The 26,334-nt window shown below is 46.6% G+C and overlaps 5 protein-coding genes across 5 annotated transcripts; 3 read left to right on the forward strand and 2 right to left on the reverse strand.

The window, feature by feature from the left end:
* Window positions 1-8,001: 8,001 nt before the first annotated feature.
* Window positions 8,002-8,334, forward strand: BKCO1_4800070 (glutathione-dependent formaldehyde-activating gfa protein; the record flags this gene model as incomplete). The annotated part of the gene is made up of 1 exon (XM_020276513.1): window positions 8,002-8,334. The coding sequence occupies one exon, from the start codon at window positions 8,002-8,004 to the stop codon at window positions 8,332-8,334; it is 333 nt and encodes a 110-aa protein (XP_020127694.1).
* Window positions 8,335-9,094: 760 nt separating this feature from the next.
* BKCO1_4800071 (uncharacterized protein) lies at window positions 9,095-9,596 on the reverse strand (the record flags this gene model as incomplete). The annotated part of the gene is made up of 2 exons (XM_020276514.1): window positions 9,095-9,232; window positions 9,294-9,596. 2 exons carry the CDS (start codon window positions 9,594-9,596, stop codon window positions 9,095-9,097), a joined length of 441 nt encoding a protein of 146 aa, XP_020127695.1.
* Window positions 9,597-11,372: 1,776 nt separating this feature from the next.
* On the forward strand, window positions 11,373-12,667 carry BKCO1_4800072 (uncharacterized protein; the record flags this gene model as incomplete). The annotated part of the gene is made up of 5 exons (XM_020276515.1): window positions 11,373-11,969; window positions 12,039-12,183; window positions 12,234-12,530; window positions 12,581-12,594; window positions 12,647-12,667. 5 exons carry the CDS (start codon window positions 11,373-11,375, stop codon window positions 12,665-12,667), a joined length of 1,074 nt encoding a protein of 357 aa, XP_020127705.1.
* A 1,039-nt stretch (window positions 12,668-13,706) lies between these two features.
* Window positions 13,707-18,602, forward strand: BKCO1_4800073 (lysophospholipase-like protein; the record flags this gene model as incomplete). The annotated part of the gene is made up of 11 exons (XM_020276516.1): window positions 13,707-13,903; window positions 13,960-14,943; window positions 14,989-15,280; window positions 15,334-15,718; window positions 15,769-16,381; window positions 16,436-16,543; window positions 16,593-16,912; window positions 16,976-17,033; window positions 17,085-17,662; window positions 17,707-18,045; window positions 18,100-18,602. The coding sequence occupies 11 exons, from the start codon at window positions 13,707-13,709 to the stop codon at window positions 18,600-18,602; spliced, it is 4,377 nt and encodes a 1,458-aa protein (XP_020127706.1).
* Window positions 18,603-19,876: 1,274 nt separating this feature from the next.
* On the reverse strand, window positions 19,877-20,132 carry BKCO1_4800074 (uncharacterized protein; the record flags this gene model as incomplete). Its single annotated transcript, XM_020276517.1, has 2 exons — window positions 19,877-19,959; window positions 20,018-20,132. The coding sequence occupies 2 exons, from the start codon at window positions 20,130-20,132 to the stop codon at window positions 19,877-19,879; spliced, it is 198 nt and encodes a 65-aa protein (XP_020127693.1).
* Between the last annotated feature and the right edge of the window lie 6,202 nt (window positions 20,133-26,334).

Genomic DNA, 26,334 nt, shown 5'->3' on the forward strand with positions numbered 1-26,334 from the left:
TAGATAGCGTAGGCGGACGTTATAGAAGACGCTAAGCTCTTAGAGTACGTAGAGTACGTTAAACGCGCGGCGTGTAAAGTAAAAGAGGAGTAAGTAAAGAAAGTTTATCGAAAGCTTCTTTAAGCTCTTGCCAGGTATTAGTCTCGTTATTAAATATTACGGCGGCGGGTAGGGGGTAGTAGGGGTGAGGGTATAGGCTTACGGCGGCAGAGGGGGCGGCGGCAAGCTAAAGAAGAAGAAGAAGAAGAAGAGAAGAAGGATAAGAGAAGAAGAGCTTTTAAAGGGCAAGATTTAGTATTATAGAGTCCGGCACGTGCAGGTCTATAGAGGCAGAAGCAACCCGCGATACTACCTAAGAGGATAGGAGCAACCCCCGATAGGGTAGAAGCGACCCCCGATAGAGTAGAAGCGGCCGGCGCATAAGTACACGAGAATAGGTATATACTACCAGCTACTAGCGCGATTACGTAAGGTGGCAGGAGCACGTAGTTCGTATTATATAGTTTTACTTACCTGCTACGCGTAGGTGTAAGGATAGATAAGGTATAAGAATAGGTAAGGTATAAGAGTAGATAAGTTTATATCGTAGTTATAGAGGATTAGTATAGCTATAAGCGCCGCGGAACTTCGAGGGGTAGTAAAATCAATCTATAGCTCCGCGGAGCTCCGGGGCACTAGATATAGCCGTACTAATTAGTAGACCGCCCCCTTCCTCTAACGGGGTGCACCTCCGCTATACGAGGGCTCCTTAGGCGCCACCCCGCCCCGCCCGGCGTCTATAGCTTAGACACTAGATGCGGGGTAACCCCTAATACCACTATATACTTATCTTCCATCGGCGAGGACGGACGTAATTATATAACGAAGAGGAAGAAGAAGGAAAGAAAGAGGAGTAAGAATTATATAGCTCCTTAGGCGCTACCCCGCCCCGCCCGGCGTCTACAGCTTAGATACTAGATACGGGGTGTACTATAGCATACTTATCTTCCATCGGCGAGGACGGACCTAATTATATAACGAAGAGAAAGAAGGAAAAGAAGAAAAGTAAGGATTATATACCTCCTTAAAAGCTCTATTTAATAGGACACGTAAGGACCTCCTCGGGCGCCACCCCGCCCAGCGTCTATAGCTTAGACACTAGGTGCGGGGTGCACTATAGCATACTTATCTTCTATCGGCGAGAACGGACGTGATTATATAACGAAGAGGAAGAAGAGAAGATAGACGAGAGGTATAGCTTATATACCCTCTAATATAGGTGTAAGCGGTATCGAACTAGATAAAGATATATAGATAGCTTAAGAACTTATCGTTATATTTCATCTTACGGAGTTCCGCGGAGCGATAGACGCGTCGCAATATCGAAGATTTATATATAGTAGATTCTTAGGGCTATAGAGCTTTACGGAGGGGTAGACGCGGTCGTAATATATCGAAGATTATACCTAGTGCATCGTTTTTAGGCCTACGGAGTTCCGCGGAGCGCCGCGGAGCGGCTTAGAGCGATAGGCGCGGTCGTAATATCGAAGGTTACACCTAGTAGGTTCTTAAGGCTATAGAGCTTTACGGAGGGGTAGGCGCGTCGTAAGGTCGAAGATTACACCTAGTATACCGTTTCTAGGCCTGCGGAGTTCCGCGGAGCGGCTTAGAGCGATAGACGCGGTTATAAGATCGAAGATTATACCTAGTATACCGTTTTTAGGGCTACGGAACTCCGCGAAGCGATAGGCGTAGTCGCAATATTAAAGAGTTAGTAGATTGGGTTTTATATTACGAAGTAGTTTCGCGGAGCGCTATATAAATAATAATAAATAATATAAAGGCTCCGCGGAACTCCGCAGCCCTAAAATTAATCTAACTCTTTAATAACGATTACGCCCATCGCTCTACGGCCGCGCCCATCGCTCTACGGCCGCATCTATCGCTCTACGTCGCTCCGCGGAACTCCGCAGCCCTAGAAACAATCTAACTCTTTAATAACGATCGCGCCTATCGCTCTACGGCCGCGCCTATCGCTCTACGGCCGCGCCTATCGCTCTACGGCCGCGCCTATCGCTCTACGTCGCTTCGCGGAACTCCGCAGCCCTAAAATCCGTTTAACTCTTCGATATTACGACCGCGCCTACTCCTCCGCGAAGCTCTATAGCCCTAAAAATATAAATACTAATACTACCTCTAATAAGGATATCGGCTTTAACGATAATATGGCGCGCGATGGTAGTACTACCCCTAGCCGAAGGTATTCTTCCTATATTTACTCTAAGCCTATATAGTAAGCTTACTTTTATAGCTATACGTAGGCTACTACTACCCTACTAAGCGCTATAACGACTAAACCGGCTTAAGCTCCGGAGCAGGCACCGTAAGTAAGCCAAACGCCCTAAGCCAACTAGATGCCGGAAACCAGCTACGCGACTAAAGGCCGGATATATATCTTCGATATTACGACGCGCCTATCGCTCCGCGGAACTCCGCAGCCCTAGAAACGGTATACTAGGTATATATAATCTTCGATATTACGACGCGCCTATCGCTCCGCGGAACTCCGCAGCCCTAGAAACGGTATACTAGATATAATCTTCGATATTACGATCGCGCCCACCCCTCTACGAAGCTCTAGCCCTAAGAATATACTATATATAAATCTTCGAATTACGACGCGCCTATCGCTCCGCGGAACTCCGCAGCCCTAGAAACTACTTAACTCTTTATACGATTACGCCTGGCGCTCTATAAAGCTCTATAACCCTAAAATCTATTTAGCTAACTCCTAACTATAATAACCTAGCTACGTATATCGCTCGCCCTTATATAATAACGCCTCGTCTACTCGCTACTATTATCATCTTCGCTACTATTATTATCTTCGCTATTACGTTAAAATATACTCTCGTCGCTATCGTTCTTCTCTTCCTCCGTACGCCGCTTATTATACCGCTCCCTAGATTCCGCCTACTATTCTTTACTTACCCGACTGGCCTTACGCTTACGCTTTCGATCGTACTTCCTTCCCTCGGTCTCCTCTATAATCTAGGTGTTTTCTCGAATCTTACGCGCTAGGGTACGCGCGCGCGACGTTATAGCGGGCTCTACGGGGGTATTTAGCTACTTCTACGTTATAGTATCCTCCTTCGCGGCATCCTTCGTAGCACCCTTCTTCGTAGCACCCTTCTTCGTAGCATCCTTCTTCGTAGTATCCTTCTTCGTAGTACTCTTCTTCGTAGCACCCTTCTTCGCGGCACCCTTCTTCGCGGTATCCTTCTTCGCGGCACCCTTCTTCGTAGTAGACTTCCTCGCGGGAGCTACCTCCGTAATAGCCTCCGCGGTAGCCTCCGCGGTAGCCTCCGCGGTAGCCTCCGCGGCATCTATTTATAGTATTATAGATAACTCTACGCGCTCCGTAGATGCTTCCGCTTATTCGGAAAGAGCTAGAGTAGATACGTAATCTTCGGTAGTCTCTTATACTACTTATCGTATATAGATATCCTCGTCGCTATCGTTATAGTCGGCGTCTAACGTGTTAGTCTAACGTGCTTACTAGCCTACCCTTCTACGGCGCGAAGAGTTAGAGCTTATAGAGGTATAAGCGGAATCTAGTACGGCGTCGGCCGCCTACCTATACTTAAAGCGCTTTAAGTCCGGAAAGCGTGTATCCGCTAGAAGAAGGTTAACTATCTTAATTCGAATCTTAGTAGATTGTCTAGACTATAATAATAGCGTATCGCGATCTAGCCTTTATAGAGCGTGTTACTTATATAAAAACCGTGCCGAGCCAATTAACTCTAGCCATTTTTCCTTTAGATTTTTAAGTCTAAACTCCTTAATCCGTTAACGAAGATGCTTATTATCTAGTAGTATCTTTTTCGCTTCTATCTTCCCTCCCGGAGGGACCGGCTTAAAGTTAGGTCGGCGAAACTAGACAAGAGATATAGCGGCGATATCGAGATAACGAGGCGATAAGGTTATAGTAGCATTATAATATATTACCGTAGTTATATATAAGCCCCTTATAGGGGAGCCGTGTTAACGATAGCTAGAATATAGTTACTTTTTCCTCGCCAATCTATCACACCACCTGCCTAAGTATAAACACCCGGATATAACCTATTATATACCTAGAATATCCGTTAACTCCCCTATATAAAGTTTTTATATACGTAGAGAGGTTTACCGCTCTATCTTATCGCTAGGCTTAATATAGGTACCTTATTTCGTCGCCTCGCAGTTCCGCGGAGCTCTAGACTACTAAAACTACTACTAATACCTACCGCCTAGACTCTAATCTTCGTCGCCTCGTAACTCCGCGGAGCTCTAGACTACTAGAACTACTACTAAACACCTACTACCGTCTAGACTCTAATCTTCGTCGCCTTATAGCTCCGCGGAACTCCGGACCGCTAATACTACCTATTATTATTATAAGCAACGCTTCTAGCCAGCCGTCTAGAAGAACTATCTAGCGCCGTAAGGAGCGCTATCGCTACTAATACTTCGCACGCGCCAATACGCCCCCTATTAACGAGAGTTTTACTACTAGAGGAAGCGTCGTTCGTAAAACTCTACCGCTGCTAGCTGCACTCGACGATGTCGACTTTAACGATAACATAGTTATTAAAGAACCCGACCGGGTGTCTAATTATAAAGACGATAATATCGATAGGACGTTAGATACTATTAAGATCGCTAGTAATATATCGAGTAGCGACGAGGAGCTTAATATAGAAGATACTATAGCGGTATAAATCTAGAACCTCGCGGACGCACAATAAAGTAAATATAATAAGACGTGTTTAGAGATACCTATTTATAATACTAATAAAACGGTACTAGATCCCCGGCTTATAATTATAGTAGATATAGCTAGCTGGGCCACTGGCGTTAGCCGCGTAAAATATAACGATCTACGCGACCTTCTTTTCTTCTACTACGGAGTAAGGCTTCCGAGCGTTCGCTACGCATCCAGCTAGCTGCGTAAGTATACTAATATAGAGGAGCGGTTAATCGACTACTATATTAACTCCTATATAGCGTACACTAGTGCCTATAAGAACGATCGGGCGTATAGATACTATAATAAGCTCCGGTATACTTAGTTAGTAGATAGTCGTCCTTAGAGGACTCGTCGAGCGTATATATATATTTCTCTTATATATCGTCTACGTCTTTTATATAGTTCGCGGTATGCAGCTATTATAAAAGACTACTATACGAGCCTTACGACCCTAGATAGCTATAGTAAGTTACGTAACTTTTAGGACGGTTAAGTATTTAAAGAGTTCCTTCGCGAGGAACTCAACCTATTTAAAGATATTATGGATATTAGACTATAACTCTCGCTAGATAGTATTTAGCTAATATTAGAACGATACGGTTATAAGTCTACCCCCGTTATTCTATTTAACCTTAACCTCCCCCCGGTAGAGCGCTATAAATAAGGAAACGAACTCGTGTCCCTAGTAATACCCGGCCCGAAGAAATATAAGAATCTCGATAGCTACCTCCTACCACTTATTTAGGAACTTAAGGTCCTCGGCAATAGTATTCTAGTATAAGATTTAGACGTAGATAGGTAGTTTATTCTTTACGCTTATATCGTCCTCGTAACCGGCGACGGCCCGGCTATTACGAATGCGATAGGTATAAAGCGTCTAGGTAATACTAAAGCACTATATAGAACGTATTTAAGGACCTCCTTTAATACCGTTACCGTCGGTCGTAAGTCGATATACTACCTCCCCTATAAGGGTGATCTAAGGTAGCGCGTACGCCGGTATTTACGACGAGATATTAAGGACACCGTAGATAGCGGCTACGCGCAGACGATGTTAATAGTAGATAATATTTTCTACGGAGTAACGCTAAGGCAGGGATACATATATTCCTAACGGTAATATTTACTTCCTATCCCATAACGCACTTAAATATCTAGAAACTAATATCTTCTATATAATAGGCGTTACGCGAAAGAGTATCCTCCTAGAGCTTAAGTTCCTATACTTCCCTCGTAGCTTCCCGGTCGACCTTATATATTATATCCTATATAACGTTATGCACGGGCTCTTTGCCCTCTAGATAGGTAATAAGTTTCTAGGCGATACGTCGAGTTACGTTCTACGAAGCTCCGCGAAGCTTAGCTTCGCTTAAATCTTCGCCTACGCGAAGAAGGATATACCTACGGCCCTAGGGGCCACCCCCCGCGATCTAATAACGCGCTATAAGTCTTTTAAGGCTTCTAAATAGGATAGCTTCTTACGATACTAGGGTCTTTCACTCCTATATAAATATCTATCCGTAGAGGCTTATATAAACCTCTACACCCTTAGGACGTTATACGTCATTACTACTAAGCGCGAGATCGAGTATAAGGATATACTACTTCTTACGTTAATATATATTAACTTTATACGCGAGTACGAACGGATCTACTATAACTCCGAAGATCTAAACACCCTTCGCGTGTATATTATTAACTTCCACTCGATTCTTTATCTACCCGTCTACGTACGCGATTATAGGCCGGCATGCTATACCTAGGCGTTTCTAATAGAGCGGATCTACGGCCTCGTTACGTCCTTAGTAAGCTTAAAGTCTTATATAGGTAGTAGCGTGGCTAATGCGTTAATGCGTAGGGAGCACCTATACTATATACGACTCCCGATTAATACACTAACAATCGTTCTATTATAGTAATACTACCCCCGCCTACTTAACGCCTATTCTTTCGAGTAGCATATAATCCGGAAGACGAAGCTAGTTACTCGCTTTAGAGAGAATACGGTGCGCTATATCTAGTACTACCGGCGCTGCCAGCCGCGCGAGGGCAATATATTCGGCTTAAAGGCTTCTCTTAAACTACGCAACCCCAACAATCGACGCAACGATAGTTACGCCGCGTATAGTAACGGAAGTAGTCGGATAGAAGTATATACGATATACTTCTATCTAACCGTGCGAGGCCTAGATAAGTAAGATAGCGAGTATATATACGTCTAAATAGTTACGGGCCTAGAGCTTAACGAGAAGGATAATACTAGCTATATTACCTATCTAAACACCTACGGCTCTCGGTTCTTTATAAACGTTCGTAACCTCCGGTGTCTTATTAGCGTTATTTACGAGACCGATCGATCGAATAGGAACCCTAACCGCGAGACTCATATAGTAGTTAGTATATAGAATACGGTGGAAAACATTAATATAATATAGTAACGTGGGTACCTACCAGGCTATCTAGTTAACACTATAGAGCTAATATATCGTAATAGATCTACCGTTACAGTTAGTGGGACGGGTTAGAAACCGCAATAAAAATAGTAGCTAACCTCTAGCTATCTCGGCGTTTAGGCGTTTAGGCGTATAGGCGTCTTTTTCCTATATAGCACCCGTTAAAATTAAGTAAATACACGAATATATATATAGAATATAGCATATATCGTGTAAACTACACGATATACCGTATAAAATACACGATATACCGTGTAAAATACACGATATACCGTATGAAATACTATCGTTTCGCTGTGTCTTTACGTGTATTTCATACGATATATCGTGTATTTCACACGACTAGCTATTGTAGAACACACGATATATCGTGTAGTTAACTATAAATATCGTGTATTTTACACGATATATCGTGTATTTTACAATTGCTGGAGTGTAAAATACACGCTAAGACACAGCGAAACGACAGTGTAAAATACACGATATATCGTGTAAATTTACACGATATATCGTGTAAGGATCGCCCGTAGTGACCGCCGACAAGACCAAGTCTTACTTTCCCTTCGCCAACGACGGCTGGTCCAACGACGAAGAAGCGACCGCGACCTGCTTCTGCAGCGCCGTGCAGCTGAAATTCGTAAGTCTCCGATCGCCCACGTCCTCGTTCCTCCTCCGACCATTTCGCTCACCACCGCCCCGCTCCAGCCCACCCAAGGCCCCGCCCTCGTCAACTCCTTCCTCTGCAACTGCAGCGACTGCCGCAAAGTCACCGCCTCCATGTTCGCTTCCAACTTCTGCATCGACGACGCCTACCTGACGCACGTCCGCGGCCAAGACAAGCTCTCCAGCTGGGGCCAGTCCAAGACCATCGCTTCCGGGAACACGATGACGAACTATTTCTGCAAGACGTGTGGGACCCTCATGTATCGCAAGAGCTCCGGCTTCCCCAATCTCAGCGTCATGCGTATTGGCACCGTGGATGATTTCGCGCTGCACGAGACGAAGCTGAAGCCGACGGTGGAGCAGTTTGTCAAGGATCGCGTGTCTTGGCTGAGTGGCGCCGAGGGCGTGGAGCAGGAGTCGGGGAATGTGGTGGGGCAGGGGAAGTAGAGAGGGAAGGAGAAGTCGGTTCGCCCGCCCCCCTGGGGGTTTGGAGGTCGGGAGTTGAGAGGTTCTGCGGCCCTCTGCTTTTAGTTGAATGAGATGCTTTATTATGATGATGCTTCTGCGCTTGAGGGTATTTGGCAAGCAATCTCAGCGCGAGTTGGAGCGTGCCGCCCCAGAAACGCTTATCGGGAAGCCTCAACCCCGCACTCTGCTCCTCTTGCGGGGGTGACGGGAACGTGTCGTCAGCTGTTGTGACCCTATGCTGGCCCATTAACTTTCCCCACCCGTAGGATTCGTCTCAGACAGCGTTCACAGAGACCTTTTGACCATTATTGGAGATCGCAGGCGGCGCATCTGGGGAAGACTCGCGTGAATTTCGGCGGACAGCTCTATGAAGAAAATGGTACGGAATCGAGGAAGCAGCTTGCAAGGCGGGGTACCTTGATCCTATCCGAACACGCGTTAGCTTATATCATTCATGACCCTATGCAGGACAAGAGTGACCTACTACCTGCTGTTGAGGTGAGCCACTACACCATGCCTGCTATCCACTAACGCTGATCATGATGACGATTTTGTTGAAAACTTCACGTTCGGCTTCACTTGAGTCCCATATCTACGGCACAGCTGAGTTCTCACTGACACTGTTATCAGAAAGCGGGTTCCAATTAAGTATATTGAAGCCGCGAGGCTTGGAGACGAAAACGTGACTCCCCTCTACCCAAGAGATACCAACACATCCAAAACGTTAAGCGGGAAAAAACTAAGACTGCTTCTCCAGGCCGTTACCCGGCGGGACCGGGAACGGGCAGCGCTGCAAGAAGTTCCGGCACGGCAAATCCGACGGGCTGTTGTCCTGCTTGTTCATGAAAACCTCGTTCGGCCCGTACCCCGTCTCGATCTGATGGACCCGTCAGTACGCACGCACTCGGCAATCGCAATGGCTTCTTTCGTAGACTTACGTTCACGCAACCACCGCCGGAATGGTCGGCGTGGCCGTTGCTGCAGTAGGCGCACTGCTTCGATGTCCCGAACGCGTCCCCGTCCCAGATGTTCAGTCGGAAGAATCCCGAGTAGGAGAAGGAGAGCGCTTCGTGCAAGTCCCCGCCGTTGACCCGGTTGTCCGTCCCGGAGCCCGTGTGGCCCGTCCACATCTCATCACCGGAGCAGTCGCGACCGCGGAAGAATGTGACGGTGCCTTCGGCGGCGTAGGCGAGCTGGAACAGGCCGGCGCCAAGGAGGAGGGAGTTGATGATGTTGACCATTTTGCTTTGGTTTGGGTTGGTTTCGTGGGTTGGAAGGTGAGTGTTTGTTTGTTTGATGAGCTACAGAGGGCAGGACAGGCACTCCTTAAGTATTCCGGTCTGCTCTCATGGATGCTGGCAGCTGGTTTCCGTCTACCGTCAAAGGGGAATCCAAGGCAGTTGGTGATGTGCAAGCCTCCTTCTGCTCAAGGAAAACACCGAGACCATTGTCCGGTGCGCAGAGGCCTCAATGTGTTGGAGTTTTCGCGGGCCAATGAGAGACCCGGATGGATGTGTTGGAGCCTCAAGGCGCGGGAGGTTTTCTGAACCAATGAGGAGCTTGGATGCATGGGAGCGGGCGAGGCTCAAGGAGGATCGATGCGCATCTGCTCCGTGCGCCTGCTGGGGCTCCAGATCGAGCCCACGGGGTGCGCCTTTGGGGGAATCCCGCGACCCGCTTTAGCCCAGTTGGAGAAAAAGATCCTCCCGTTCCTTCTCGTGTAGAGTGGGTTCCAACGTGAACAGTTGCGACGCCGGCGGCTCGCCTTGTTCGTTGTCTAATGTCTTTGTAGCGGCGGACAGCATGCATCGCTGGGAGTCTTTCTGGGCGACACCCTGCAGTGGGCCGGCCGTATGACATGCATCGCCATAACGTGCAGACATGCAAGGCACTGTGGGAGTCCATCTCTCCCGTTGGCCCACCGGAACCGGATGCCGGCAAACGGAGCGACCTCCTTTGCGGGCTTGGGGGCCAATCGAAGCACGTTCCTCACAGCTCGGATGGGGGCCAAAATCAACGGAAACTCGGCATCCAGGTCGCCTTTCCGACTGCGTAGCATACAAAGCTTAATTTAGCTGTGGGTCTTCTTCGTATTACTTGGTATTCGAGCCGCCGGCTAAGTTTCCATTTCTTTTCCGAGCCGTCACATTGTTACTGCTCACAAGCCGTGATGATGACGTAGTGGCTCAACCTGCTGTAGTGTTTTGATGGCGTAGTGCTTTTCTGTTCATGCAGCCTCCTGACTTTCTCACGAGGTACTTCACGGCCCTGGCCGTCCGTCTTTAGCGAAGACTACAGCTCCTGATATCGCGCACGTAAGCTCCAAGACCTACTGAACTACTAGTGCTTGCCCGTCTACATGTACCATGATTGAACTGTTAAGATACCGGTACGCCGCAAGAAGGGTGGTCACCACATAATAATAGGACACGTCGCTGTAGAGCTTAATTACGAACGTTTCAGTATGACTCTATGTCGTCATAGTGGGAAAAGAGATGGTTTCGCTGCTTCGGGGGCCAGCCAACGACAACGTATGTAGCCTGTGATATGCACGTGAATTAGGAGCTAAAGAACGCTCCTGTTTGGCCTTGGATAGGTCGAGCGATCAAATACTGGAAACAAGAGATTCGGTGTAGTGCCTTGATGTGTGAATCTCACAAAGCCAGGGAGCGCCCTTGGGCCTGGCCGTTGCACAATGAAACCTGAGCGACTATTCGATGGGGTCGTAGATGTGTTACAGAGGAGGATAAGAATACGACAGGACAGCAAGGGAGAGGATACTACCTGGCTGATCCTGGCTATGATGTGGTTGCGCATTTACTGCGCAAGGCTGGGCAGGGTTTCGCCCAGACTGAGGAATGCAACCACTCGGGCCAGACCTGTCTCCATAAAGGTGTTTCGAACCCTGGTTTTAGACATTATCTCATTATACTTCTTTCCTACTCATCAGGTGAGCCAGGTCAGCCCTCGGATCCTGGAGACACCACCAAGGCCCCTTTCCCCACCCATGTTCAATCATGGAGGCTACCGATAACCGCCCACTCATACCTCCAGCAACATCAATCGCTGAAGCAGAGAACATCTCGAGCTGCTCTCAGATTCAACCAGACAATGGTCTCCCCCAAGTCGTTGCCTCTGATTTCCCCGAGGTCGCAGAGATATGCTACCCTCAGGTTATTGACACGTCCGCACCCGAAGCACTCAACAGAGAGCTCCCCGAAGTGACACGGGAAAAACGCGACGGAAAGACGAGGCGAAAAAGGCTCTGGCTGATCCTTGGAACCATCGCTTTCCTAGCTGTGGCAGTTGGTGCTGTTATTGGAGGAGTTCTTGGTTCTCGGACCAAGACGATTGGCACCCGGAAACCAGCACAGCAGCCGTCCATGCCACCTCAGCTGCTTCCATCCACCTCCCTGGTGAGCTTCAACTATACAGACAATGATGGAACTGAGCATCGCCGCCTTCTCTTCCAAAAGACGGATGGAGTACTCTACCAGTCCGCTTGGAATTCATCGTCCAAGTCCTGGGTAATGTCAGCTGTGAGTTCCCCGGAGAGGCAGCAAGACCCAGGCATCAACTTGGACGTCAAGCATGGAACTCCCCTCGCTGGAGGAGTATGTTTGCTGTCAAACACGGTAGGAATGCAAGCCCTTTATAACTTATGCTCTCTGCTAACCTGGCAGACCCGAAACTTCCACTTCTTCTACCTCGACAACGGAGGCGCAATCAGAGAGCTTTTCGCGGAAAACGACGCCGATGGCCTATGGAAAACTGGTCCCTCGGATAACAAATTCAAGGCAAGCTCGGCGTCCAGGCTTGCATGGTACGGTAGATCCTGCCTGGATTACTGCAAAGATTACGACGTACTCTTTTACCAGTCGGCGGACAGAAGAGTACAGTATTTGCTCTCGGGACCGAATTTTGCACTCAGTACTTGCTCCCACGCATGGAAAAGTCGAAGATTGCGGACGTCTCGTTCAAAAGCGGTGTCGGTGCTGTCACGTTGAAAGGCGACAGGTGGAGGGTGCCGCATCAGAGAGACCACACCGTGCCATGGGATGACGAAACTCTCGCAAAGAAAGCAGCGCCCGCTATTCATTCCCTTCCCGCACTGGTGGCGTTACTCACAATCGCTGGTGTGGTAGCGTGGCGAAGAAAGAGTCCCCAAGGTTCCTGTATATCTTTATCTTCGTGTTTCTTTTTATTTCCTCTGATTTCATAGTAGGGAATAGATGGGTGGTAATTACTACTTTTTATCATTGATTGTACTGTATGTGTTCTCTGTTGGCAGTTGAAGCATCCACCGGGGTAGATTCAGTTTGATCTAATTAGATGTATACCTTAGCCGCCACTCACCTGCTTCGCATGTTTGTGCGACCCGGTGCGCCATATTTGTTCAACATGGCCGGGCCAGTCGCTGCACAGCGTAAGCTTACATACAGTACGAACTGCATTTGGAAAGATAGGTTGGATGACCCGCCCGCCCGCATGCCATCCTAGATCCTTCAGCCTCGCGGTCTTTCTACAAGCGGCACACTCCTGGCTACTCCTACAAGGCTAGGCCATATACCATAGTTGCTATTTCAGGCAGGTGGATACATGACACAGTTCCGCAGCGTTAGTAAAGACAGCGCCTCGGCCGCTACGTACGCTCGCATGCATGTGGTTGTACGTAATTACCCCTCAAATAATGGAAAGGAGTAGGCTCACAGCACCCAGAATCTCGGCGACATCGTTCAGCCTCATTTCCTTTTCAAGTACTACACTGGTCGAAGTGGGAGTGATCTTGTCAGCTCAGTTTATATTAAGCCAGGCGGATTTCATTTGGGGCTTTACACAAGAACGTTTACGACTGGTAACTACACCTTGTAAAATAATGGAATGTGTCCTGGTCAGGGCAGTTGTTGATCTCTGGGGTGCTTGAAGGTAGAAAGCGATTCCGACAAGTGATAATGCATCGTAGAAAGATAGTGCAGGTGTTTGCCAAAGAGCCCACGCGCTAGCAGCACGAGGACGCGTAACGCAAGAGATCAAGTAGTCAGCCCGCATAGAGTCGTGCAGCTAGATAATGGTGTGGCGATTACGAATGCTGAGAGGTGATGTGATAGGCCAGAGGCTTATCCGTCCGTGGAGAAAGGGCAATCTCACGCAAGCTATCGGCTGCTTACAACCCTGCTGTATGCCAGCCAAGCCGGAGCTGAACGATGCGGATTGCCGCCTGAACAGGCGCCTTCTGAACCGACGACAAGGCTGAAGAATAATCCAGCTCTCTTATTAAGCCATAGACTGCTCAGAAATCGGTGTGACTGTCTCACCGTTCAGTCTCAATTTTCTCACCTCTTGAGCAAAGCATGTCGCAGTCCATAAGAGGCCGCAGCGATTCCTTGGCGGCCCGCAATTCACCTTCACGGCAAGTGTCAAAGAGACCAGCGCGATCTCCGTCTTTATCTGTCAGAACACCATGCGATCCGTACAGAGACTTGCACCGACTGGACGATCGTCTCATCGACCTGGATGGCACAGGCTCCTCAGCCGCCTGTACTCACCCGTACGTAGCCAAAGCGCATTGATACATCAGCTACCACTAACACAGAGGCATTGCAGAGATCGAACTCCGCGCGAGTTACAGCCACAGCCTAGCCTTCTTGACCTGATCGATGGCCCTTCCAGCACAATCTATCAGCCATTTGCCACCGAGCAGCTGGGCCTGAGTCTGCAGCCCCCCGACCAAAGATATACAGAAGAGTGCCAGGATTGCGGCTCTACGAGCGAGGCTGTTAGCTTCTGCAACGTGTGTGATCTTGTTTATTGCGCGGAGTGCTGGGACCGACAACTCCCACACAGGCGGCGAAAGCTCGGGCCCGGTGGGATTCCTCATGAAAAGACTTCGGCTTCTGTCGCACAAAAAGTGCAGCAAGTTCTGGAACCGCCCACTGATGAGTATACCAGAGAGAGATTGCACTTCCAGGATGCAGAGACAGCATGGTTTGGTATTTCGCGGCCTGATGACGGACCGCCGCTCTTCCAGGACTATGGCCGCTTCACTGAACTGATGGAGCTGACTGAGGATACCACAGCGGGGCCGTTCAGTGCTGGATCCGCTGCAGCGGCCACTCGGGACAATCGAACCCCAAGTTTGGTCTCATTTGTCGGGGAGACGGGCGCGGGCAAGAGCACCCTGATCAAGCTCCTTATTGACCTCAATACAGAAGCTTGGGAGAACTACGCAACCCCTGTTGTAGGGGCCTCGGGTGTTGACGTGCCAACTTCAGAGGACGTGCACCTTTACATCGAGCCCCGCACAGCAGAAACCGATGCGCCCGTCTTATTCGCCGACTGTGAAGGCCTGACTGGAGGCACCCGAGAGCCTTTGGGCGCTGTGTTCAAGAAGAAGCGGAGAAAAACCAGCCCAAGGGGATCCGATTCATCTGATCGCCTTAGTCGTAAAGGAAGACTGATCTCCGAGAGAGATATATCATGGGCTGACAATGCACGCTCAAGAAGCAGAGAGTTTGCAGTGACGAATCTCTACCCACGACTTCTATACACCTTCTCTGATGTTGTAGTTTTTGTTCTACGCAACCCCCGGTAAGGTCTCCTTTCCGCTGCAAATGGAATTCTAACAATAGGCAGTGTCGTGGAAAGCGTCTTTGAAAGACTGATTGAATGGGCAGCGGCAGCGCTCGAGATGTCGTCCAATCAACCAGTCTTACCTCATGCTGTTATTGTCCTGAACGCTTGTGGCAATGACATCGATCCATCTCTATGGAATCCGGAAATCACGACCGAAAAGATTCTTGAGTCTTTATCCCGCACCGTCAACCAGAACAGAGTGTTTAAAAAGCAAGCGCAGATCTGGAGAGAGAGGAACTGCCAGATCGAGACCGTCGAGCAGTTGATGCGTTCTTTTTATAGCTCTGTAATCGTGAGTTTAACCCCTGGGCTCTGTTACTGCTTTCAATGGTTGACATTGGCCAGATCATCCGCATCCCAGCCGAAGGCAGACCGAAGCTCATCCAGCAGCAAGCAGAGACATTGTACAACAGCATCCGTGAAGCTTGCAATTCAGCAAGAGACAGCAGAGCTGATCTGCGGATGTTGTTCGATGTTGAGGAATTGCAATCTTATCTCGACTGCGCTTGTGATCACTTTGCACGGACCTTGGACCAACCATTCGACTTCGTCCAGGCGTCACTTGCCAACAGCCCAATACCACTGGATTTTGGCGGAAATGTTCTCAAGCTCGCTATCAGCCTCATGGAAGCGTGGAAGGACGAAGTGGACGCAAGGACGATCTTCCAAGAGCTCAGCTACATGGTGGCTTCATGCATCATGTTCGACATCGCTCGGAACAAAAACAAAGGTAAGGTGACTTTTATCCAAAGTACATACATCTGCTTACGTGCTTTTGAGGCTCTATTGATTCGATGTTCCCACATTACCTAGACCATCTCGACGCGGCTCTCGAGAACTTCTGCAATAGCCACTGGCCGTGCGAATTCGTCAAGCCCGGAACCACTTCCAGATGCGTCAATGTAAGAAGCGGCCACGCAAAAGGGCACCAAAGCAAAAATGGTAAGGTGTTGGCCGTGGGCATCTACCAGTCACATTTTTCCTATACCACGCATCGCGAGGAGTTCGAGAGGAACGTATATTTCAACCTGAAAGACCTGCACGCTGTTCTATGCGAACGGGTCCGTGACGGAGAACCGGAAGATATTGTGGCTGCTGACGTTCACCAAAACACTGTTCTGGCAAACTTCGTTGCGCGTTGCTCACGAGACCGCGGGAATTCCCTGTTCAGCAGCCATACCGCTTGCTTCTGCTGTCTCTTCGAGCTGCCGGAGCACGCCCTACCGTGCGGGCATATCATCTGCACGTCTTGTGCTCAAGTATTTGGGTCGTCGTCGGTGAATGAGCTTACAGTTCCTCGTTGTCCAATCTGCCCCCCGGAAGCCAACGAGTGTCATTACAAGATTCCCCTCAAGCCAAAGGGTGCAGGAGTTCGCATTCTGACGCTGGATGGGTAAGTGACTAGTATTCGCTTTCGCTTAGTAGCCATTCATTGACTTTTTTGCAGTGGTGGAATGCGCGGCATTGTTGAGCTTGAAGTTCTTCTCGCAATAGAGCGCGCCATGGGCGGGAAGCTTCCAATCCAGAGCTTCTTTGATCTCATAGTTGGCACAAGGTACGTCAGGGCATTGTACAAAATTTATTAAGTAACTGAAATGAAACAGTACCGGAGGACTCATTGCGCTTGGACTTGTGGGGAAGGCTTGGTCGGTTACCGAATGCTTGGAGCACTTTGAGAGGCTTTGCAACCAGGCCTTCACGCGGCGAGCCGGTGGAGATTTGCCCATCGTAGGCTTTTTCATCAACAGCTACAACCAATCCCTCTATGAGACGTCGCCACTCGAGAAAGCCCTGATGGATGCGTTTGGGGACGATGAGTATCTCTTTGGTGGCCGAAGCGGAATCAAACCGTACAGGGTCAGAGTTGCCATTACGACGGCCTCAGCAGCAACAGGGACACCGATTGTGCTTTCAAATTACAATCGTGCGTGTTCAGAGAAACGTAAGGAGCCCACTTTACCATCAAGACTGCGGCTAAGCCATCCAGTGCCATATCAGTTCCAGAGAGCCGAGACACTTGCGTCAGAGCTCAAGCTTTGGGAAGCGTAAGTACCGAATCTGGAGTACTTTTTACTATGACTGACAAGAGTCGGCAGTGGGAGAGCCACTTCTGCAGCACCCCGTTTCTTCAAGTCATTCAACCACGAGCCCTCGAGACAAGTGTACCTCGACGGCGCACTATACCACAACAACCCTATAGCAATCGCCCAACGGGAAAACAACTTGATTTGGCCTGAGCAACCCTCTGAATTCCCGGATGTTGTTGTTTCCCTCGGGACTGGTGCTTCGTTGCGCGATCGACAAGTCAACTCCGACCATCTTATGACGCCTCAACAATCGCGGCGAGGCATCTTCTCCTACGGTAAAAGTCTCATCAAAATTGCTAAAGACATCATCGACTCGTCCTTGGACTGCGAGAAAACTTGGGAAGCCTACATTAACGGATTGCCCAAAACTTGCGAGTCCTCTCGATTTGTGCGCATCAACCCAGAAGTTGCTGATCTACCTCAGCTTGATGACATCGGTGAAATGAAGAGTCTGCAGACTCGTGTCCAAAATAAACTACAGAATCCAAGGTATGAGGACATTCTTCGGCGCCTTGCCATGCGCCTTGTGGCTACGAGCTTCTTCTTCGAAGTGCAAGAACCCATCTCAGATGACAAGATCGTGAAAGGTATGCTTACTCATCTAATCCAAGAGCTATGCTTACCGCTTCAGGATCCATTTGTTGCCGTCTGCCAAAAGACTCCCCAGAGGTGGGCGAACTTGGCAAGCTGATCAGATCCTGGACTCCGTCGTACGGCCAGTTGCCCTTTTTTTTCATTTACGAAAAAGGATCAGACATCACCACAGCGCAGAAGATACCAATATCCGAGGACATGATCAAGACGATGGTGGTCTTCTACGAATTCCGCATGCCTCGGAGGAGTGTGCAGCTTCAGCTGTCTAATACATTTGCGCCGACGGAGATACAACTCTGTTTCAACCAGAGCGACGCCTTCCCAATCAGTGGCTTTCCCCGGATACTTTTTGAGGAGTCTTTGGAGAACCGGACCAGTAAGTCAAGGCAAAGACACGCGAAGCCTAGGACTAACAGTATGTTTCTACCAGATTCACGCAGGAACCTCGCAGTTACAAGCTCGAGGCGGAATCGGTGGGTGTCGCAATTTGGTGATCGGCCACAGAGAAAATGGACACCACCAACAGGCGACATCCACCGGACCGCGTCAGTCACGGGCTACGCTCAGTCTACGAATCCCCTTGGTTATGCATCGCAGGAGGACCTTCTGGCAATGGCGCACACTCTGAAATACGGCGCGCCTCCTACTCAGTATACCGTGGCGGCAGCGCCTCAAAACACTGGAACGCTAGCTTCTGGTACTGCATATCTACGAGGCGCGCTTCGCGGCCTTGTCCACCGGTCAAGGTCTCCGATGACCGGTACAATTGCAAACTCGCAGCCTCCAGGAACGCAGCAAACCCCGCCAATCGAACCGTATCCGCCTATCATGCCAGAGCTCATCGGGGATCATATATACAACGACGCCACCTCATCCACCGGCGTTTATGAGATGGACGCCGAGAGCTCCTATCCCGTTGAGCTTCCTGGATAGGTTCCATCGACTTCAACTCCGAATGTACATGGTGATTCTATGTATGTGATATGGTGGAGATCCACTCAATGGGGACCCAGGAATCGCTGCATCGCTGGTCAAGCCAGAGCTCGAATGACTTTTTGTTTCACGGGTAACCTGGGATATGAATTTGGGCAAATTGTAGTGCAATCATGTACCTACGGTGGTGAGTCTTTAAGATATTCGTCAGAGATTTAGTTCGCAATAGGTTCTTCTTTCAGGGTTATTTTAACATACTTCTGGTTCGGTTTAAACTTGCTCTACATCACTCTACTAATAAAATACTCATGCAACGCTTGCTGTATTAACGCTTTAACTCTTGAGCTGGCAGATACTAGCACTATAAACTTAGCTAGTTGCAATACCTTCGATAAACGTTTTCGATTGTAAAGGGAAAGTGAGTAAACTAATACGGTAAAAGTTCGCTATATTAGCCAAACCGGCTTCGTAGCATAAGCAGAGGGCATCGATCCAGAAATCACGACCAGGGTACTGCCGCTGCGCAACATCCAAAAAGTTCTAAAGGTTTTATCGGACTGTGAAAGGCTTGCCGTTGATCTTGATAGCTGGCTTGGTACCGCTGGAATTGCCCCATTCGTAGGAAAGACAGATGTAGACGGACGACTCGAGCTTTTCCACTTGCATCTGACATCTTATGGGTCTTCCCCATTGTCGTGGGAGGACCTTGACCAACCGGATCCTGTGGTCCGCATAGTCAAGCGGTTCATGACGGAAGCCAGTTGCAGACGGAGGTGTGGTCATTAGCAGCGATAAAGACAAATATTAGATCGAAAGGAGTGTAGAGTATAAGGGCTTGTAGAGCTGTAGGGTCTTCGTATTTGTAAACGACAACTCACCGCTCCCTCGTAGCTGGGTGGCGGTGCTGGGGCTGAGATTTCGACGCTCCACTTCCACGTCACACCCGATGCTGCGCCACCGCGGGATATATGCAGCAACGGTCACGACTCAAATCTGTGAGAGTCCGTAATGCTCAAGGAAAAACTTCAAATCGATTGCGATAATATCTAAGCAAGCCGGCGTCGCTGTAAAGAAAGTCGTTTCAACCATTCCAAGTACCAATCGCCCTGTCGAGAACAGAGCGTGTACTCAATCCATCGTCCAGGGCCAAGGAAAAAGATTTCAGAAGCTTCTGGGCTCGCCTTTCGAGGTCTTAGCCATGTATTTGGCTCATGCCCTGATCCCTTTGTCAGTCCAGTCTCTCAACGTTCAGATGTGGCGGAGAAACACTCACCTTACTGGCATGTGTAAGTTCCCAGTGTCTTGTCCATTGCACAAAGGTTGCTGCAGCAGCTGTTGACGTCGTTGATGCATTCAACTGGTTCACAATTTCCGTCAGTAGATGTACGAGAAAAGACCGCAAAGCGTGGACTTACCGCCGTTGGCGATGCACCTTGCCTGCAGAAGGCCCGACGCCTCCGGTGCTTCGCTTGCCGGAGCTGCAAGGGCAGAGGCGAGGAAGAGGGTAATGATGGAGAGAGAGAAACGCATGGTGAAAGGTAGTTGATGTTTTGGTTTGAGTGGTATTTGAAGAAGCTGAGTGAACCGTGTCTGAGCTGATGAGTTTGATGTTAAGTTCGAAGGCAGAAGGAAGCATCTTATACCCGTTCAACCGCCCGACTGTGTGGGGTCTGGGAATCCAATGAGCTACCTAACGGTGGTGGAGTGCGTCAGCCGGATGATGGAGAGCGTCGCCCGGTTGATGCGGGACCGCTCAAGCTGCAGCCTGGCATTCGACTCTGGCAAAAATTCCCTCAACGTGGTGTATGTGGTGTTGGTTTCGAGCAAATACTATCCTCCTGTGTGGGGTATGAAATCCATCGAGCCATCTCATGGTGGTGGTGGAGAGCGTCAGCCGGATGACGCGGAACCGCTCAAGCTGCAGCTCAGCATACAGTTCGAGGCAAAACATGCTGGAATGTGGTGTTGGTCTCGAGTCCATACTGCGCTGGGGGTTACCGCCCTTGTAATCCTGCTGTGCTTACTCACAGGGTTACGATCCTGCTCGGGTGGGGCGTAGTGGCATTGCTTAGCCCGGTTGTGGCTGACTGTCAGACACGATAATCTCGAATGGTCGCTGAGGATTCTTCACGTCCCGAACAAGTACGCTAGGGCAACCTTCCAGCCCAATGCCCCACGTGTATATTGTTCCTGGTTGTGCGCGGCTTCGTATGTCACCGAGTGGGGGCCATTTCAGATGTGGGGGTTCCAATCTCAATAGATGCTTCGGCCCACATATCTTATCAGCAGGAAGAAGCAGAGGAAGTATTCGATAGGCCGCTGGTGTCTGACTCCAACATAGTGTAAGAAGGGCTTGAAGATGGGATAGGCTCGCTCAAGAAGTAAGCAAGACGGGCAGCAACAACTTGCGACATTACCTAACTGCCCAGATCAATACACGAGGTTTCCGTGATGATCAAGAGTTCGGTCTTTCTGCGCGACCTCTTTGCGATAAGCAACAGTCCCATGTTCAGCTTGTCTTCCATTTTTGATCCGTCGGTTGAGATAAAATCGCCAATAGGCTGATCAGAGCAGGGGTAGAATGAAACTGCTCCGATTCTCGGCAGCTTTCGATCCCAAAATGGAACAGCACACGCAATACACGACAAGGATGTTATAGCCAACGACGCATGCGCATGTCTAATTAGCGTGATAGGTACTTTCCAGATCTGACAAGTTGGATCCTGGAATGGGGCTCAGTTAACCATGTCCACGACACCACCGCAATCCCTTGTTCCTTTTTCGGACACCAGTCAGCAAGCTCGGTTTCGGGTCATCCACTATGTCCTCTTGGACAGCAGACAGCACAACCGACATCGGGTCATCCTGAAGAAGTTGGGGGTCTGCCGCGCCTGTGGCAAAGATGGTGAGTAAGCTGCTTCGGCCTCGGGTTTAAGAGAGGGAGTGCGTCGACTGTTGATAAAATCCGGGACCAAAGCCGATGGTGGGCGCGATCCAGTGTACCGACTGCTGCAACGACCAGCCGTACCTACTGGTAAGCATTACAACCCGACCGGCTTGGGGACGGTTGGCCGACTGGCTACGGCAATCTACGAGCATTTAGAGGTCAACGCTAAGCGGGATTCCGGCGCTTCGCATCTATAGCACACGAGGCCGTCCCGTTTCCTACTATATCGGCCATCGACAGCAATCTAAGGAGGTTACTATAAAGTATTTTCCAACATCTTATAAACGAAGTATAATAATATAGTTTAAGTACGTATTTATTATTCTTACTATCTCTATAGCTTCGACCGCGTCTAGCCGAGAAGAGAAGTCTAAGATCGAGAAAAAGCGGTCTTAATAAGCGGAGTAATAGTCGCGATATATATTAACTAGTAGCGAGAATAATATAAAAGATATTATAATATTAACGTCTATATATTCTTCTAGACTATTTCTTCGCCGGCGAACGATATTAAAGAATATAAAAATAACTATAATAATAAATATTAAAGTTATATAAGCTTATAAAATATAAAGACTTATTAAGATTTTACTCTAATACTATAGAATAGGTATTTAGATCTCTAATCCCCGCTAAACTTAAAATCGACCGTACGAGTTAACCGTTTTTTAAATATCTATATTTTTTCTATTTCTAAATACTACTTACTATTAAGGGCGTACTAAATTTCTCTTAGTTATATATTATCGTAGACGCGTATACGCTTATCGAAACGGGCTTAAAATTACGGGTTAATATATATAGATATTATTAATTAATAGATTCTACTTCTATTCTCGGCTCCGCCGCCGGCCCCGGCCCGCCCTTCTAAAGAAATAATAAGATCTAAAAAAAACGATACTAAAAAATTCTTTTATTAGAAGACGATAAAATCTAGATACGAGAGAACTCTTCTTACCTCTAGCTCTAGCGTAGAGGACGCGTCTATTACTACTCTATTTTCTTCTCTATTCTATTATATATATAGCTTTCTAGTATAAGTTTTATTAATTAATACGTTAGCGATTTAGGCTAGCCGACGCCGACCTACGTATTACTAAAATAATAGTTCTTCTATTATCTAAATACGATATTATATCTAGTCGGTTTCTATCGCTATTTAAAATTATTAATCTTATATTCTACTCTACTTTAATCGATCGTAGCCCGCTCTATTCGCCTAAAAGATAGACTCTAAAGTTATTAGTATATTATTATTTATATCTTACTATACTACGCTTACGTTATACGACTACTAGGCTAAGCCGCGTCTTTTCTACTACTAGCCGCCGGCGTATTACTAGAAAGATAATAGAATAGAAGCTCTTTAAAGCCGTTATCTTATTAATAAATAAAATCTATCTTTTTATACTACTACCCCTCTCTACTTCTCTAATAAAATCTATATTCTAGTATTCTTTCGCCGCGTTAGCTTTCTCTCTTACTATCTTTTTTAAATCTACTTATTCTCTTATCCCCCCTCTAATATCTATTAATTAATAAAACTCGCTTCTTCTAATCTTTCTTCTTTTCTACTTTTAAATAGTACTACCCGCGCCTATTACTATTATTACGAGCTAGAGGTTCGACTTATTCGCTTTTTATATAGGTTTTCGCCTAGTATATATCTATACTCTTAACGCTAATCGCCGTCGCTAGTACTAGAAATATTAACGTAGAGCCTACTATCGCCTATAAAAACTAGTCTATTTACTAACGATATAGACGTCGACTTAAGCGGCGTAAATTCTAACGTATTTAATACTACTAATAAACTCTCGTCGTTATCGCTTTAAACGCACGAAGGGCCTAATCTAGATTAATATAATTTATACGTTAGTCGAAACGATATACGTATCTAGATAGACTATTATTCTTAACGGGCGTCTATATCCGTAGAGTTTCTTTTTTTCTCTAACGGCTATAGTAGTTACCCTCTATCTTTTAATCTTAATTTTAATAGTAAGCCCGTTCGTAACTTTCTATTAGCGGATAGGCGCTCTAGAAACTACGCCTACTATATTCTTAAGTAAGAAGGGGGTTACGAGACTATATAATTTAATAAAACTTACTATCCGCCTAGATAGATAGCCTATATATACTACTACTATTATAGTAGAATTTATAGCCGATTCTTCTATAGTAAATATAGACGGTTAAACGTTTATATTAACGTTCGCGTTATTTTCGAAGAGCGCTACTTCGCCCTTAAGCTACTTAATATTAAGATTATTAGCTATAAAGATTATTACGAAGTAATACCTATACCCGCGTCTATTAATATACTCTTATTCTAAAGTTAGCTAGAAATAATTTAGTAGTACGCTAACCGCGATACCTCCGATCTAAAGAATAAGAAGAAGATCTAACTTAGTCTATATTAATACGTAAACTACTTTTTAGAAGATTTTATAAAGTTATTACTCTTTCGCGTTAAATACTTCCGTTATACCGACTCTAGAAACCGCCTTCTTAATAATAATCCCGGTTCGCGAGTATCGTATATTATAAGTCTAAGTTATTTAGATTTAGAGGGGCGTAGGGGCCGAAACCGTAGAACTTAGCGAAAATTTTAGAATACTAAAATTTTCGAATACTAAAATTTTCGAATATTTCGTTTATCGATTCTTTATAATACTCTACTAGAATATTAACTATAGTTAATATTAAGCGTAACTCTTACGTAAAGCTTAGTAGAAGTAAGCGTAAGTACGTAGCGTACTAAAGCCTAAAGCGTATTTAGTAAAGCGTAACGCTAGCTCTTTACGTAGTACGCGGCGTACCGAAAGCCTATTTAGAAAAGCGTAACGCTCGCCCTTTACGTAATACGTAGCGTACCGAAAGTCTATCTTAAAAAGCGTAACGCTAGCTCTTTACGTAATACGTAGCGTACTAAAAGCCTATCTTAAAAAGCGTAACGCTAGTCCTTACGCGAAAAGCGGCGTACTAAAAGCCTATCTAGAAAAGCGTAATATTAGCTCTTACGTAGTACGCGGCGTACTAGAAGCCTATCTAGAAAAGCGTAACGCTAGCTCTTTACGTAATACGCGGCGTACTAAAAGTCTATCTAGAAAAGCGTAACGCTAGCCCTTACGCGAAAAGCGTAACGCTAGCCCTTTACGTAGTACGCGGCGTACTAGAAGCCTATCTAAAAAAGCGTAACGCTAACTCTTTACGTAGTACGCGGCGTACTAAAAGTCTATCTAAAAAAGCGTAACGCTAGCTCTTACGTAATATACGGCGTACTAAAAGCCTACTTAGAAAAGCGTAACGCTAGCCCTTACGCGAAAAGCGTAACGCTAGTTCTTTATATAGTACGCGGCGTACTAGAAGTCTATCTAGAAAAGCGTAACGCTAGCCCTTACGCGAAAAACGTAACGCTAGCCTCTACGCGAAAATAAGCGTAATACGAGGTTCTTAAGCGAATACGCGGCGTACTACTAACCGTATAAAAAATATACTAATCTTTATCTACTTCGTTACTCTAGAACTTTAATTAGTTTTCTATTCTTTAAAATACTATACGAAGGCTTAAAGAATAGTATTTTATTATAAGAAGACCGGTCGTAAAGTCTATAAACGACTTACGACGAAAATACGTTTCTCTATCTTATTTTAGAATCTATCGATTTAAAAGCCTCTATCCTAGAATTCTACGTATTTCTAGAATAATTCGAAGGCTATCTAGATAGTCTATTCGTCTATAGAAGACTAGTCGTATTTTATATCGAAATAAACCGCGTAAACTAGACCCCCTATCTACTTAACGTAAACGAGATAAGTATATTTACTAAGTTCTAGAAAGAAAAGAAGTATAGTAAACGAATATAGCTCGGACTATTTACGACGATAGTAGAAAGTACGATAGCTACTAACTAGTAGAACTAGATATAGTACTACTAGAGAGTTATAGTTATTACGAATAGTAAAGATAGAGATAAGTATCTACTTATCTATAACTACGATTTAGTACTAGACGCGGCTTTAAAGCGACGAAGAAATATTCTACTTAGCTATTAATAACGACTCGTAGCCTTTATAGAAGCCTAGGCGATACTACTAGAAGTTTAGTATAATACCGATAACTTAGATATAGAATAGAACTAATACGTTATATATACCTACGAGTAGATAAAAAGAATAGTTATAAGCGGCGATAGACCGCTAAAAGATAATAACGAACGAATTTAAAATTATATTAGATTAGATAAACGCTAGACTTTTTATACTTTCTAGTAGCGTTATATTAACCGTAGTTAATATCTTTTATTTAATTTTAATCCGTTTAATCCGTTATATAAATTATATTACTTTTTAAAGAAGTTTAATAGTATAGTAGATATTAACCGTAGTTAATATCGTAGATATAACTTTATAAATAGCTAACCTCTAAGATAATTATTTCCCGCCTAAAAATAAAGAAGAAAATAAAGAGGATTTCGCACCCTTATTAGTCTAAAGAACTATCTATATTTTTAGAGAAGTAAGAAGTATTCTAACGAAAGAGTTTTAGATTAATATTAGAGCCGATAAATTAATATATCTTACTACTACTTAGTATACCCTAGTTACTTATTAGTACTATTATAAAGATAGGGTTAGGATAGGGTAGGGTTAGGGTTAGGGTTAGGGTTAGGGTAGGGTAGGGTAGGGTTAGGGTTAGGGTTAGGGTTAGGGTTAGGGTTAGGGTTAGGGTAGGGTTAGGGTTAGGGTTAGGGTAGGGTTAGGGTAGGGTTAGGGTTAGGG

Source organism: Diplodia corticola (assembly GCF_001883845.1).
Source record: "Diplodia corticola strain CBS 112549 chromosome Unknown scaffold48, whole genome shotgun sequence".
In the NCBI taxonomy this organism is placed as follows: Eukaryota; Fungi; Ascomycota; class Dothideomycetes; order Botryosphaeriales; family Botryosphaeriaceae; genus Diplodia; species Diplodia corticola.